At 43.2% G+C, this 13,811-nt stretch overlaps 2 protein-coding genes across 2 annotated transcripts; both read left to right on the plus strand.

Annotated features, from left to right (window-relative positions):
• Positions 1–891: 891 nt before the first annotated feature.
• Positions 892–3,834, plus strand: LOC310634706 (zinc finger protein 445-like; the record flags this gene model as incomplete). Its single annotated transcript, XM_083353240.1, has 5 exons — positions 892–1,003; positions 2,037–2,624; positions 2,793–2,907; positions 3,075–3,157; positions 3,655–3,834. The coding sequence occupies exons 2-5, from the start codon at positions 2,211–2,213 to the stop codon at positions 3,832–3,834; spliced, it is 792 nt and encodes a 263-aa protein (XP_083209366.1). The 5' UTR covers positions 892–1,003; positions 2,037–2,210.
• An 889-nt stretch (positions 3,835–4,723) lies between these two features.
• Positions 4,724–8,505, plus strand: LOC310634126 (uncharacterized protein). The gene is made up of 2 exons (XM_083352200.1): positions 4,724–4,740; positions 5,458–8,505. Exon 2 carries the CDS (start codon positions 5,463–5,465, stop codon positions 7,425–7,427), a length of 1,965 nt encoding a protein of 654 aa, XP_083208326.1. The 5' UTR covers positions 4,724–4,740; positions 5,458–5,462; the 3' UTR covers positions 7,428–8,505.
• The last annotated feature ends 5,306 nt before the right edge of the window (positions 8,506–13,811 follow it).

Genomic DNA, 13,811 nt, shown 5'->3' on the forward strand with positions numbered 1-13,811 from the left:
TTATTATTATTATTATTATTATTATTAATTATCTTATCCCCACCCCTTCCAACAGCTCTTTTCTGACTTAGCCCCGCCCCTTCCATAGCCCCGCCCCTTCCAACCGTTCCTTTCTGAAGGTTCTCAAGAGGACTGTTCAGTTATTGGCCCCTTTTTAAAGGATTCCACCTTCCTCATAGAGGATTAAATTAAATTAATTCCATGAAATTTCTCCTTAGTTCTAGGTTGCTTCTCTCCTTGATTGGTTTCCATTGCTTCTTGTCCTGCCTTCAGGTGCTTTGGAGAATAGCTTGACTCCCTCTTCTTTGGGGCAACCTGTGGAACACTGCTCTCACGTCAACCCTAGTCTTTCTTTTCATTAAACTAGCCATCCCCCATTCCAGAAACTGTTCTTTATATGTTTTAGCCTCCAGACCCCTGATCACCTTTGTTGCTCTTCTCTGCTCTCTTTCTAGAGTCTCAACATCTTTTTTTTTTACATCGCGGTGACCAAAACTGGATGCTGTATTCCCAAGTGTGGCCTTACCAAGGCCTTAGAAAGTGATAAGAGAAGAGCTACACAGCGGCCTTACCAAGGTGTTATAAAATGGTAGAAAGGGGTAGAAGAGCCACGCAGCGAGTACGCCTTGGCAGGCTTTAGCGGCATCTCCCTCTCCGGCAATCCTGGGCGGGAAACCTCACTTCCCCGTCCATCGCCCCGCAGGCTTGGCACGTAGGACCCGCCAGAGGGCGCCCCTCGCAAACAACCGCCGGGTTCAGACGAACGGCTTTTGCTCGCTCCGGGGAGAAGCATCTCGCCCGATGCTTGCAAGGGAGGGCAGGAAGTGACCGTTCCCACGCCCAGGGCGCGCTTTGCAGGAAGCGGACCGAGTCTGCAAGCGGATCCTTCCTTCGTTCGCTGGCCCTTCCTTTCCCGCTGGGCTGCCGAGCTTGCGAAGCGCCTCCTTGCCGGGCTCCTCACAGGGAAGCGGCGGATTCTGGAGAACTGCCGAGCCAGAATCAGGTGATTTCAGTTTCCGGATCTGGAGAGAGATTACTTTTTTGCTCCCTTTTTTAGGGGGGGGGGGTCGAAGACGCTTATGTCTGCAAGGAGAGCCCCTTCTGGGTCAAAAGGTTGAGTTCTGCAGAAGCCGAGAACCCCTCCCACGTCTTCCGTAGGATTGTCAAAAGCGCTAGATATCTGCTGGATGCATCTGCAGGTTAGAGGATCTGGGTTTCCTGATCTTGAACGTTCTTTCCAGTTCTGGAAGCAGAGAGTATTTCATTCTGCAGAAGCCCAAAGAGCTAGGCTGATCTGCATCCCATGTCAATATTCTCCTGATACCCGAGTCACTTATTTCTGCAAGGAGAGCCTCTTCTGGGTTAAAATTCAGTTCTGCACAAGCTCCCTCCTAAGGACTCCAGGGTTGGTTGTCTGCTGAGAGCATCTCAGGATCTTCCTGGCTTGGGATCTTTCCAGGACCTGGAGGCAAGGAAATATTCCTTTCAGCAGAAGTTCAAGGGGCCAGGCTGATCTGCATCCCATATCGATATTCCCCCAGATATCCGAGTCCTTCCAAAATAGCACCTTGGGTAAATATTTGCACAAAATACACACACACACAAATAAAACCCACAAACGTCAAGATTTCTAACCTGCACACTGTTTGTGATGTCTGTCTCTGGTGGAAGTTGTTTAGTATTAATGACTGAGATTTTTTTACACTCCTTTGCAATTATTTTCATTAGCAGTTGTAATCTGCTGTGTTTGAATAATAGAATGACAGAATAACAGAACTGGAAGGGACCTTGGAGGTCTTCTTGTCCAAACTCCTGCTCTGGCATGACCCCCTATAAGTACCATTTCAGACAAACAGTTGTCCAATCTCTTCTTAAAAACCTCCAGTGTTGGAGCAGCCACAACCTCTGGAGGCAGGTGGTTCCACTGATTAATTGTTTTAACTGTCAGGAAGTTTCTCCTTAGTTCTGGGTTGCTTCTCTCCTTGTTTGGTTTCCATCCATTGCTTCTTCTTTTGCCTCACTTTTATTCTTTGCAGGCCACTCAGAGTCATCAAATGTGTGGACTTAGGAATGTAAATTACAACTTTAATAAGGAAAGAAAGTTCTCAGCGTGCTGGATTATAGGTCTCTACTCATTTTCATCTTATCCTGGAAGCTGAATTTTACTTCCCATAGAACCTAATCATTCGAGAAACACCTCATTCTCCAAGATGGCAGAAGGAGGATCTCCTTCCCATTCTGCTCCCATGAATGGAAGTTGCTTTGTCGCTTCAGAAGAGCCTTTGGATTTGTTTGGACAAGCAGCAAGAACCAAACAGAACATTCTGGAAGAATCCGTCATACATTGTGTTGTCCAGTGTTGCCCCTTCAGGGAGCTCTGTTGCCAGGAAGCTGAAGGACTCCAAGTCATATGCAGCCAGCTCCATCATCTTTACGATCGGTGGCTGAAACAAGAGGGCTGCATGAAAGCTCAGATGATAATCCTGCAACAGTCCTTGGCCACCCCACCCACTGAGCTGGAGAGCTGTGTTTGGATGCATGGAGCAGAGATCAGCTCCCAGGAAGTGACAGCCAAAGGTTTCCTCCTGAGCCACGTGGAGCAGAAAATACAGCAAAAGCAGCAGGTGAGAAGATCAAAACGATATGAATGACGTCTTAAATATAATCAGGACGATTTTAATAAAATGTATCCTTGATAGGTAAATGAGTCCATCCCCCTTCACCCCTTATTTCCAAGGTCATATTAACAAGCTGGCGCAGGGGCGGTAATGTTCTCTTCAATGCTATTTCAGATTCATGGGCATTTGATGGAGGTGGCCACCCATGGTTCTAAAGCATCAGATGTGTCACATCTCTCTCAAGAAATTGTCTTGAGACAAGACGACCCATCTCAGGAGACACCATCAGGTAAAAAAGGGTTCTTTTTAATGTATTGGGACTCCTCAGGAGTATGCACTGCCCAAAGTCTTTATGTTCATGAGTTTTGTTTACTGTATTACCTTAGCTCTGTATACAAAATTTTTCTCTAGCTGTTTTTAAAATATGTACCTCCTCTGCTTTTATCTCATTCTTAGAAAACACAACAATGGTGATTATACCAATGAAAAGGTCTCCTCGTTGTGGTGGATCAGAAACAGTGGCTGTACTTCCAACTCAGGTAGGAGGGTCCCATCTCTCAAAGTGCAACATGAATTATTCAAGGAACATGTAACTCTCTCCAAAACAGTTTGAGTCTTTTCCAGCATCAATTCAATAGCTCGCATCTAACCAATTATTCAGAGCATCTTCCCAGTGTTCTGATAACATCCATACATTCATAGCATTTCAAGCTTCTTTTTGAGGACATCTCCCAACAATGTCTTCTAGTTGTTCAATATAAGACTGTGTATGTCCTACTGGACAATATAAAACATTAATTAAAATATCACATAGTAATATCCCAATATTTGATTGATAAGCAACCTTGCAGGAATTATTGGAATCCATTTTGCACCCTCATCTATTGGAATCCATTTTGCACCCTCATCTTGTCTCAGGAGCAGATCAAGAAGAATTTAAGTTGCTCCCAATGAGTGGAATATTTGCCATTAGAATAAAGAATTTGCAAATATTTTCTGGAATTGTACGTTAACAAGGAGTATTTTTGTACTTCAGATCACTGTGTCCTTTGAAGATGTAACTGTCTTTTTCTCTGAGGAAGAGTGGGCTCTGCTGGATTTTGACCAAAAATCCTTATACAGAGAGGTCATGCTGGAAAATGCTAAGAATGTGGAGTCCATGGGTAAGGGATCCATTTTGTTCTGGGTTGAAATTGGTGGAGAAGGTATATTCTGATGAGAGCTAAACAGCGTATCAATTAAAAAATGTGGAGAAGGTATATTTTTACTAGTTTCTCAGAGGTCTATAAACTAGAGGTCTGTACTTTTCCTAGACAGAATGGAAATGACCGTATGTACATCATGGCCAGAGTCACATATGTAATACAGACAGCTATATACCGTAAATCAAAATAAATAAATTTCAGTAGAAAGTTTGGATTGGTTACAAGAAGGCATTTGATTCCCTGCCATATATTTGGATAATCAAATGTCCAAAAATAAGAGAAGTCTGTAGAAACATCTGAAGCTTTGTGAAATGATTAATAGCTCAATGGAAAACATAGTTGCTAGTCAATGATGTTAGACTGGGAGGGGAATCTTCTAAGGAGGCTCACTAACATTTTTGTCAGTGCATTGATTCCTCTCTCAACAATACTCTCCAAACAAATCAAGCCATAGCTAACAAGAACATCTGCCAGGTTACTTGACCTTATTTCCATTGGGCATCTTAATTCATTTAGTTTTCACCATTTTTTCTTCTGTGATTAATAAGAGTGGCACATTTGCTCAGCACAAAATAGTGCAATATTTGGCTGTACATTCAAATAGTATTGAGCAGCAATTTCATTTCAAATGATGTTTTTGCACACAATTGTAGAATGTGCACGTAGTTGAAGAAAGAAACAGAGGGACTACTAATTCTGGCTGCACAAGACCAAGCTTTCAGAACAAATGCATACAAAAGCAGAATTGAGAAAACAACAACAAATAGCAAATGCTACCTCTACAAAAAAAAACAACAACTAGCTGCTGCAAGAAGATTGCACAGACTTACCGCAAACAATGCCACGTAAAAGTAGCAACAATGGTGCATTGGTACTGTATATCTGCAAAAATGCCATTTTCCTGCAAGGAAGAACAGGTGGGACCACAAAATAGACAGTCATAAAAATATCAAGTGCTTAAGTAGAGATAAAAACAATCTCTCCGCTCTTGAGGAATAAGGGAGATAAAGCACGAGATATCCTAATAGTCTCTATTTTTCTCACAGACATAACTTTGAATAAAGCAAGTGATCTGTGTGCCTGCTAAGAGGTTTAAGGCAAGCTGAGGGTGAAGGAACATTCCTGAAGTGCAGATCTATTTTTTTCAAGGGATGGCAACTCATCTCAAACCCACTCAATCCCAGCATTTAAGTACAGTTTGCTTGTAACAACAGCACCTCCATGTTCTCTTGATTTAATTTCAACTTGTCTTCTTCCCCACTTGAAATTAAATGTTAACCAATAAAGTGATGATATTCCACTCCAGAACTCTAGATGCTACTCTCCAGATGTTTCCTCTTGGCACCAAATTATTTTCCCTAATGGGTAAAAATAATGTAGCTTTGTGGGACCTCATACCTCAGATGCCTCCTAGCAGTCCAACTTTCTGGAGATAACTTAACAGGAATGATCAGAGATGCAATAAAGAAAGCCCCGGACATATTCCCATCACCATGTAGCTTAGAAGGAAAAATCTTGGTACAGTAGTGTTGAAATAAAAAAGGAGCAGAATGTGATGTGATGGCACTTCACTTTATGTCTTAAATATCTCATGTTTAATTTTAGTCTCTCTTCTCTTTTCTCCTTCCAAACAGATGACATGGAGGAGCCTGAAGATTATAAAGGACCAGGTGTAAATTCATTGGAAAGAACTGAGACTGGAAAAGGGATATTGCAAAATCGGAGGAAACCAAAGGTGACTGAAGAAAACTGGTTGAATAATAGGAAGGAAAAATCGTCTATTTTTCAGTATAGAGAAAATTGCAGCTTCAATATCCACCCTCACAAAGAAAAAAGAAGCTGTTTAAAGGGTGGAAAAGTATTCAGCAATAAATCACTCATCTATGAATGTAGCAGGACCCACTCTAAAGAGAATCAGGTTGAATGCAGGGAACATGGGGAAAAAAAATTGAGTCTATGTCTTACTTTACATCAAAGGATTGAGACACCAAAATCACATAAATATTCAGACAGTGGGAGAAGCTTTAATGACAGCAGTACTTTTAACACCCATAAAGCAACTCAGAGAGTGGAGAAGTCATATAAATGTGCAGAGTGCAGAAAGAGTTTCTCTACAAGCAAAGATCTTTCTTTGCATAAAAAGTCCCACGCAGGAAAGAAATATAAAAGGATGGAATGTGGAAGGAGGTTCAGCATGAGTATTGGTTTTACTTCTCATAAAAGGATCCACAAAGGGGAGAAGCCATATAGATGCACAGACTGTGGAAAGACCTTCACCACAGGTGGTTCCCTTACTGCCCATAAAAGGATCCACACAGGGGAAAAATCATATAAGTGCATGCAACGCGGGAAGAATTTCAGCCAAAGTACTTCCCTTACTTCCCATGAAAGGATGCATACAGGAATAAAACCATATCAATGCATGGATTGTGGGGAAAAATTCAGTCAAAGCAGTGATCTCATTTCTCATAAAGGGATCCATACAGGGGAAAAACCGTTTAAATGTATGGAGTGTGGAAAAAGTTTTACAATGAGACGTGGTCTTACTTCCCATGAAAGGATCCACACAGGGGAGAAGCCGTATCAATGCACAGATTGTGGAAAGTGCTTTATAAGTGGGAGTGATCTTACTTCCCATAAAAGGATCCACACAGGCGAGAAGCCGTATCAATGCATGGAGTGTGGTAAAAGCTTCAGTTGGAGCAATAACCTTACTAGTCATCAAAGGATCCACACAGGTGAAAAACCATATAAATGCATGGAATGCGGGAAGAGTTTCAGCCAGAGCACTTCCCTTACTTCCCATGAAAGGATCCATACAGGGATGAAACCATATCAGTGCATGGATTGTGGAAAGAGCTTCAGTACAAGCAGTGAACTCGTTTCCCATAAAAGGATCCACACAGGGGAGAAACCATATAAATGCACAGCATGTGGAAAGAGCTTCCGCAAGAGTACTGATCTTATTTCTCATGAAAGGATCCACACAGGAGAGAAGCCATATAGATGTACAGTGTGTGGAAAGTGCTTTAGCCAACACAGAAATCTTTCCTGCCATAAAAGGATCCACACAGGGGAGAAGCCATACAAATGCACTGACTGTGGGAAAAGCTTCACCACCAGTGGTTCCCTTACTGCCCATAAAAGGATCCACACAGGGGAGAAACCATATAAATGCACGGAATGTGGCAAGAGTTTCAGCCAAAGCGCTTCCCTTAGTTCCCATGAAAGGATCCATACTGGGATGAAACCATATCAGTGCATGGATTGTGGAAAGAAATTTAGTAAAAGCAGTCATCTTAGTTCTCATAAGAAGATCCACTCAGGAGAGAAGCTGTATAAATGCACAGAGTGTGAAAAGAGCTTCTATACAAGCAGTTCCCTGATATCGCATAAGAGGATTCACTCCGGTGAGAAGCCATATCATTGCACGGACTGTGGGAAAAGTTTCAATACAAGCAGTTCCCTTAGTTCACATAGGAGGATCCACACGGGAGAGAAACCATATGAGTGCCAGGAGTGTGGAAAGAGTTTCAGTCACAACACTTCCCTCTCTTTTCATAAAAGGATCCATGCAAAGAAGAACCCACCTGCCTGCATATAATATGGGAGGAACTTCTTTCAGAGTTCTGATCAAAGGAGCTACATTGAGAAAAGGCTCTGTACATACATGATTCTGTTTCTGATCAGCATGCCATAATTAAAAGGGAATGGATTAGAGTGAAAGAAGGAGAAAAGAAAAAGTAGAATGGATGGAGAGATTATAGGAAACTTTGGAAGAGCTTCAAGTTATTAAAAGAGGAAGGCCAATATCTTGTCTGTGTAATAGGTACAATATAAATCAACTATATACAGCCAAATCTCCAGCTAGGTATTAGGAATACCTAGATTTTTATTAAATCGCTTGACAATCCATTCCCCATTGGGACATCATTTCAGAACGTAGAGGTGCAGTGGTTAGAATGCAGCATTACAGTTTGATCCTGGCCACCTCAAGAATGTCTCAGCCTTCCTTCCTTCCAAGGTCAGTAAAATGAGGACCCAGATTATTGGGGGCAATATGCTGACTCTAAACTGCTTAGAGAGGGCTGTGAAGCATGGTGAAGTGGTATATAAGTCTAAGTGCTATTGCTAGAGCTATTGCCTTACCTGACTAATGATGAGCAAAAAAGCTGTGGGAACAGGAGTTAACTGCCAACTTTCTGCTGGACTCCCCCATCAACTTTCCTTGGGTGAATCGGGTAAGGAGCATTGAAAATCTCCCCTTTCCCTTCCATTCCCAACAGGCAGGTAAGTGGCTGCTGCTGAGTATGGGAGGGTGCAAGGGATTGTGAGAGTAGGTGAGAAACTGTCCCAGCACTACACCAGCTTTCAGTAGCAATGAGGCAGTTATAATTCCTTTGGGAGTCACTGGTCCCAGAATGGATGCATTCTGTAAATTAGCCCATAAGCTGCCCAAAGTAACCTTGTGGTAAGGTGGGCAGCCATTGCTTCAACTGAGCATCCCTGTTTACCCAGGTAAAGTCATGATGAGACCTTTAATGGTATATATAGATTATCCATACGGAAGGTGACTTTTCTTCCTTCTTGTATCTGTGACTTGAGTTGGGGATGCTGACTTTCAGTGTATTTGGGAGCAGACATCGATGTTGAATATAACTGGGCTAGAGGCATAAATGACTATAGAGACAGCTGTGAATGAGCATTAGCCAGCCCTTAATCCTAATCCTAAATCTGGTTTTGGAGCATTGTGGTTTATCCTTGCTTGCCTGCAGAAATTTTAACTGTTTTTCTAAGGGCTAAAGTGGGCCTTTTCTCCCTTCCTCAATTCACTTTCCCATCCTCAATTCATTTTTCCTTCCTCAATTCACTGTTCTTCTGGCTCATACACCTTTGGTTCTTTTCCTTCTCTATTTCCAGCAAAATTACCCCTTCCCCAATCTCTCATGTCTCTGTTGTTTCAGTTGAAGATGGAAAGGGCATCTTTGGATGTGAGATACAATGGTGCATGTAAATAGAAATTAATTTGCTCCCTTATTTTAACAGCAATGAAATTTTATTACCGTATTTTCCGGCATATAAGACGACTGGGCGTATAAGGCAACCCCCCAACGTTTGAGATGATTTTCAAGATTTTTCGTCTTATACGCCGGAAAATCAGCAAGCCCGGGAAGGCACGCCCTCCCCTCTCACTGTGGAGGAAGCAGGGTAGGCTGACGTCTGGCGGGAGCCCGCAGGACAGTCCTGCGCACACGCGCACTCCCAGGCTGCTCCTTAGCAGCTGGGGAGTGCGCGCATGTGCAGGACTGCCCTGCCGGCTCCCGCCCAACGCTCTTCCCTCTTGAGGCAGCATCGCTCCCCGGCTCCTAAGGAGTCCTCGGGGATGCTGCCTCAAGAGGGAAGAGCGTCGGACGGGAGCCGGCAGGAAAGTCCTGCGTGCGCGCGCGTGTGCAGGACTTCCCTACCGGCTCCTGTCTGACGCTCTTCCCTCTTGAGGCAGCATCACCAAGGACTCCTTAGGAGCCGGGGAGCGATGCTGCCTCAAGAGGGAAGAGCGTCGGGCGGGAGCCGGCAGGGCAGTCCTGCACACGCGCGCACTCCCCAGCTGCTAAAGAGCAGCCGGGGAGTGCGCGTGTGCGCAGGACTGCCCTGCCGGCTCCCGCCAGACGCCACCCGCTGATTTTCCGGCGTATAAGACAACTGGGCGTATAAGACGATCCCTCAACTTTTGAGGTGATTTTCATGGGTTAAAAAGTCATCTTATACGCCAGAAAATACGGTATATTAAATTTTATTTACCTTTTTTGTTGTGGGCCTGTCTTATTTGCAGTATGGCTGTTGACAATGGTACATATGCACACATACAGATTTGAACACATAGATATGTAATACATGGCCACATCAAATTTACAGACCAATTCCTTTTCTGAAAATATGACAACAGTCCATAGTTGGATACGGAAGAGACACTACTTTGATCAACTACTTAATATTCAGAAACCCCTGGAAAGAAATGCAATGGCTATTCATTTTCTGATAGGCCTTGAACTGGCCAAGCCCGTGTAGATGATATTCAGGGTGGTGAAAACTAAAGTGATTGTGATGAATTTTGGAAGAATTACTTTAAATAGAGTAACTGCCAACTCAGTGACCAGTGCAATTTCCTTGAAGAACATTGCAAGTGATGGGTACTGGAGCCTAACTTCTTAATTTTACAGTCACATTGTTCAGGCTTGAACTGTAGTTAAAAGAAAGCTCTTGGGTCATTATGGAAACCTCTGTGGACTCAAAATGCAAATAATCAAGGCTCGCTGCAATATTTAGTGGATAGTATGTACTGTTAAGACCCACCAAATGAGTAGCGAGGAACCCCCGGGCAAACAACAAGAGATGCTGATATTTATACATTTTACAAAAATAGGGGAATGTAATGAAAATGAAAGAAAATGCATGCATACATATTCGTAAGTAATAAGGCCATGAAGACGGGATAGTGCACATTAAATGGCTAGTATGAGTGTGTGTTGTTGCCAGGGTGGGGATTATTGTTTTATTATTTTTATTTCTTTTATACTGTGTTTCCATTTCCTTTAAGCCACCTGTGTCTCCATGAGCAAGCAGGTGGCAATATAAATTTTCCAAATAAATAAATAATGTAATAGATCTCAGGTTACTTCTTGACCTGAGGTCTACAAAGAACAAGTCTTAGGAAAAAAAAGAAATATTTACATCTTTTGCAGGGTTTGCAATTAATATTCTGAGATTTGTTAACTAAGGCATGTTCCATATTCCTTATGTTTCAACTTGTTTATTAAATAGTCCTATTTACCTGAAAACTGATTTTCTCATAATCCTCCCCACTTTTGACCTCTTGGGAGACAAAATATGTCTGAAGGAATAGGATGTAAGCCTTACTCTCTTCTGGAAACAATTACCGAAAAGACCTATTAGACATGCTAGTGCAAAGTAATAGGATATATAACAAGAATGCCTACGAACCCAGATTAGATTCACTAGTCTTGCAAGACACCAATCAGGTAAACAATTCTATTGTATTTTGCATCATACAAAGCTTTTTTATGTCTATGGATGAGTCTTGCAACTCAGAAGTCAAAAATTACTTGGGAAAAGGCTGAATATGTATCTTTGGCAGTATCACTGGTGGGAGTTCCAGATTTAAGCAGCTCACAGTGCCAACAATATTAATGTCATGACTGATGTGCCAACTAAAGCATTAAATTATATATCTCAGATACTGGATGCTCTTAGTCTCAAGCCTCGTCCGGAGAGCAGGAAAATCAATCAGACGAATGCTGAGTTCTTCAGGAACGGTTTATTGAGCAAAGGCAAATAAACTCCAAAAGGAACAAAGCCAGCGTTGGCTGCTACCCGCATCCAACGCTATTAAATACACGTTGCATATACACGCCCACGGCCAACCCGACCGCACCCACATCTGCCCATCCCTTACTTAACGCCCGTTCCTCTCAAACACCTTCCTTTGTGATGCATCCCGACACCCGGCACCCTCCACCCCCCAGGTGAGTTCCCTCACGTATGCCCTTCCCGTCGCCGCCAGACGCCACCCCCACACCCGTCCCCTGCACTGACACCTTCCTACCCGACGCTTAAAGTGCTGCTCCACCCAGCTGCTCACCCCCCCTTCGCAGGACCGGCGAGCCCCCGGCTTTGCGTCCCCGTTTCACCAGCTCCCGGGCCCCAGGCTGGTGTGTCCTGTCTGCCAACGCCGCGAGAGCTGGGCCTGCAACTGTTGTGGGCCCAAGGCCCTGCAGGGCCACCGTAGCCGGCAGGATGAGGCCGGGCCCAGGACCCTGCGAGGCCACCGTAGCCGGCAGGGCAAGGTCGGGCCGCACAGCACACGCGCGCATCACCGAGGCCCCAGCCGGCTCGGCGCGCACGTGTGGAGGTGCGCAGTCTTCAGCAGGCCGCCGTTGCTGCCACAGCCGGTGGCATTCTGCTGTGGCCTGGGCCCCGCCGAGGACTTCAGTGCTGGAATCGATCATGGGAGCAGGTGCTGGTGAGTGTCGCGCCCGTGGTGCTGGCGGGCGTCGAGCCCGCGGGGCGCGACACTTAGCATGTTGTAAAATTAGAGATGCAATTTTAGAAAATAGAACAATGGATAACTTTTTAAGGCACAATTATGGCTATGAAGATTTTAAGAGAATATTGTTTGAATTTAATTGATAATTACCAACTGATTGGAATCAACCTTGGAAAACATAGAGGTGTAATCTCTAATAGCAAGATCAGTCAGGCGTTATATTTGTCTTGTCTTAAATCTTGGTCACCCACCTAATTTTGTTTGTCCTGATTGTCTCACACTGTTTATCTCAAAGTTGTTACTGTGAATAAACACAGATGACTGCCAGCAAATGCAAGGACTGGTGAGCATGAAGGAACACTCCTGGAGTGCACATCTGGGGTTTTTTTCCCCAAGGGAGGGTGACTTTTATCTATCAATCACAATAGAACTGGAGGGGACCTTTGACCTTTGTTCAAGCAGGAGACCCTATACCAGGGGTAGGCAACCTTGGCTCTTTTATGACTCATGGACTTCAACTCCCAGAATTCATGAGTCACCCTACCTCTGCCCTATAACAAGTGGCTGTCCACTCTCTTCTTAAAAACCTCCAGTGAATCCCAGTATCTAAATCCAGTTCCCTTGTAGCAACAGCATCTCCACTTTCTCTAGATTTAATTTCAACTTGCTTTCTTCCACACTTGAAACTGATGGTTAAGCAACAAAGTCCACTCCACTCCAGAACTCAAGACGCTACTCCCTGCAAGTTTCCTCTTGACACTAAATTATTTTCTACAATGGGGAAAAGTGATGGAGTTCTGTGGGACTTCATACTTCAGGTGCCTCCAAGCAGTCTGAAGTTCTGGAAATAACCAGAAAGATCCGCGATGCAGTAAAGAAAGCCCCCAGTCATATACTCAGCACCTGATACAATAGTATTGAAATAAATATTTAACTAATATAATATGTTGGTACTTTTATTTTGTACCTTAAACATTTGATGATTTTTTTTCCTCTTTTTTTCTTCCAAACAGTTGACAGGATGCAACCACAGGGTTATAAAGAATCAGGTGTGAATTCTTTGAAACAAACTGAAACTGGAGAAGGGATATTGCAAAATCAGGAGGAGCCAAACATGACTGAAAAGCAGCTGAAAAGAGGATCAAGAAATTCTCTAATTTTCAGTATGGAGAAAATCGCACCTTTCATACGCAACATCACAAAGAAAAAGGGAACTGTTTAAAGCCTGAAAAAAATGTTCATCCCTAAATCAGATGTCCATGAACATAGCAGTATCTGCATGAAAGAGAAACAGCTTGAATACAAGGAACATAGAAAAAATAATAACTTAAATATCTATCTTACTTTACATCAAAGCATCAAGATGCCAGAATCACATAAATGTTCAGACAGTAGGAAAAGCTTTAATGAGAGCACTACTTTTATCACCCAGAAAACAATTCATAGAGTGGAGAAGTCATATAAAAGCAGAGAACGCAGAACAAGTTTCTGTGCAACCAATGATCTTATTTTGCACAAAAAATCCTACCCTGGATAGTAGCATGATCTTCAATAGAGTAGATTGCAAGTCCTACCCTGTAAAAGGACTTTAGGGCAGAATCTCTGCACTGCTATTATTTTTTTTATTGTATTACTATTATATTACTAATGTTTTACCAGAAGGAGGACATCTTTGTCACTCGGCTCTTCCTCAGACAGGCAGGAACTCTTATCCCCACCCCTTCCAACCGTTCCTTTCTGAAGGTTCTCAAGAGGACTGTTCAGTTATTGGCCCCTTTTTAAAGGATTCCACCTTCCTCATAGAGGATTAAATTAAATTAATTCCATACAGAAATTTTCCACATTGCCTTTTCCTCCAGCTCATTACCATTTCCCATTTCAGAAGTTCCTTTCCTGAGATATTTGTGCGCTTTTGCTCAAAGGTAC

This window comes from Vipera ursinii (genome assembly GCF_947247035.1).
Source record: "Vipera ursinii genome assembly, chromosome: 2".
Taxonomy (NCBI): Eukaryota; Metazoa; Chordata; class Lepidosauria; order Squamata; family Viperidae; genus Vipera; species Vipera ursinii.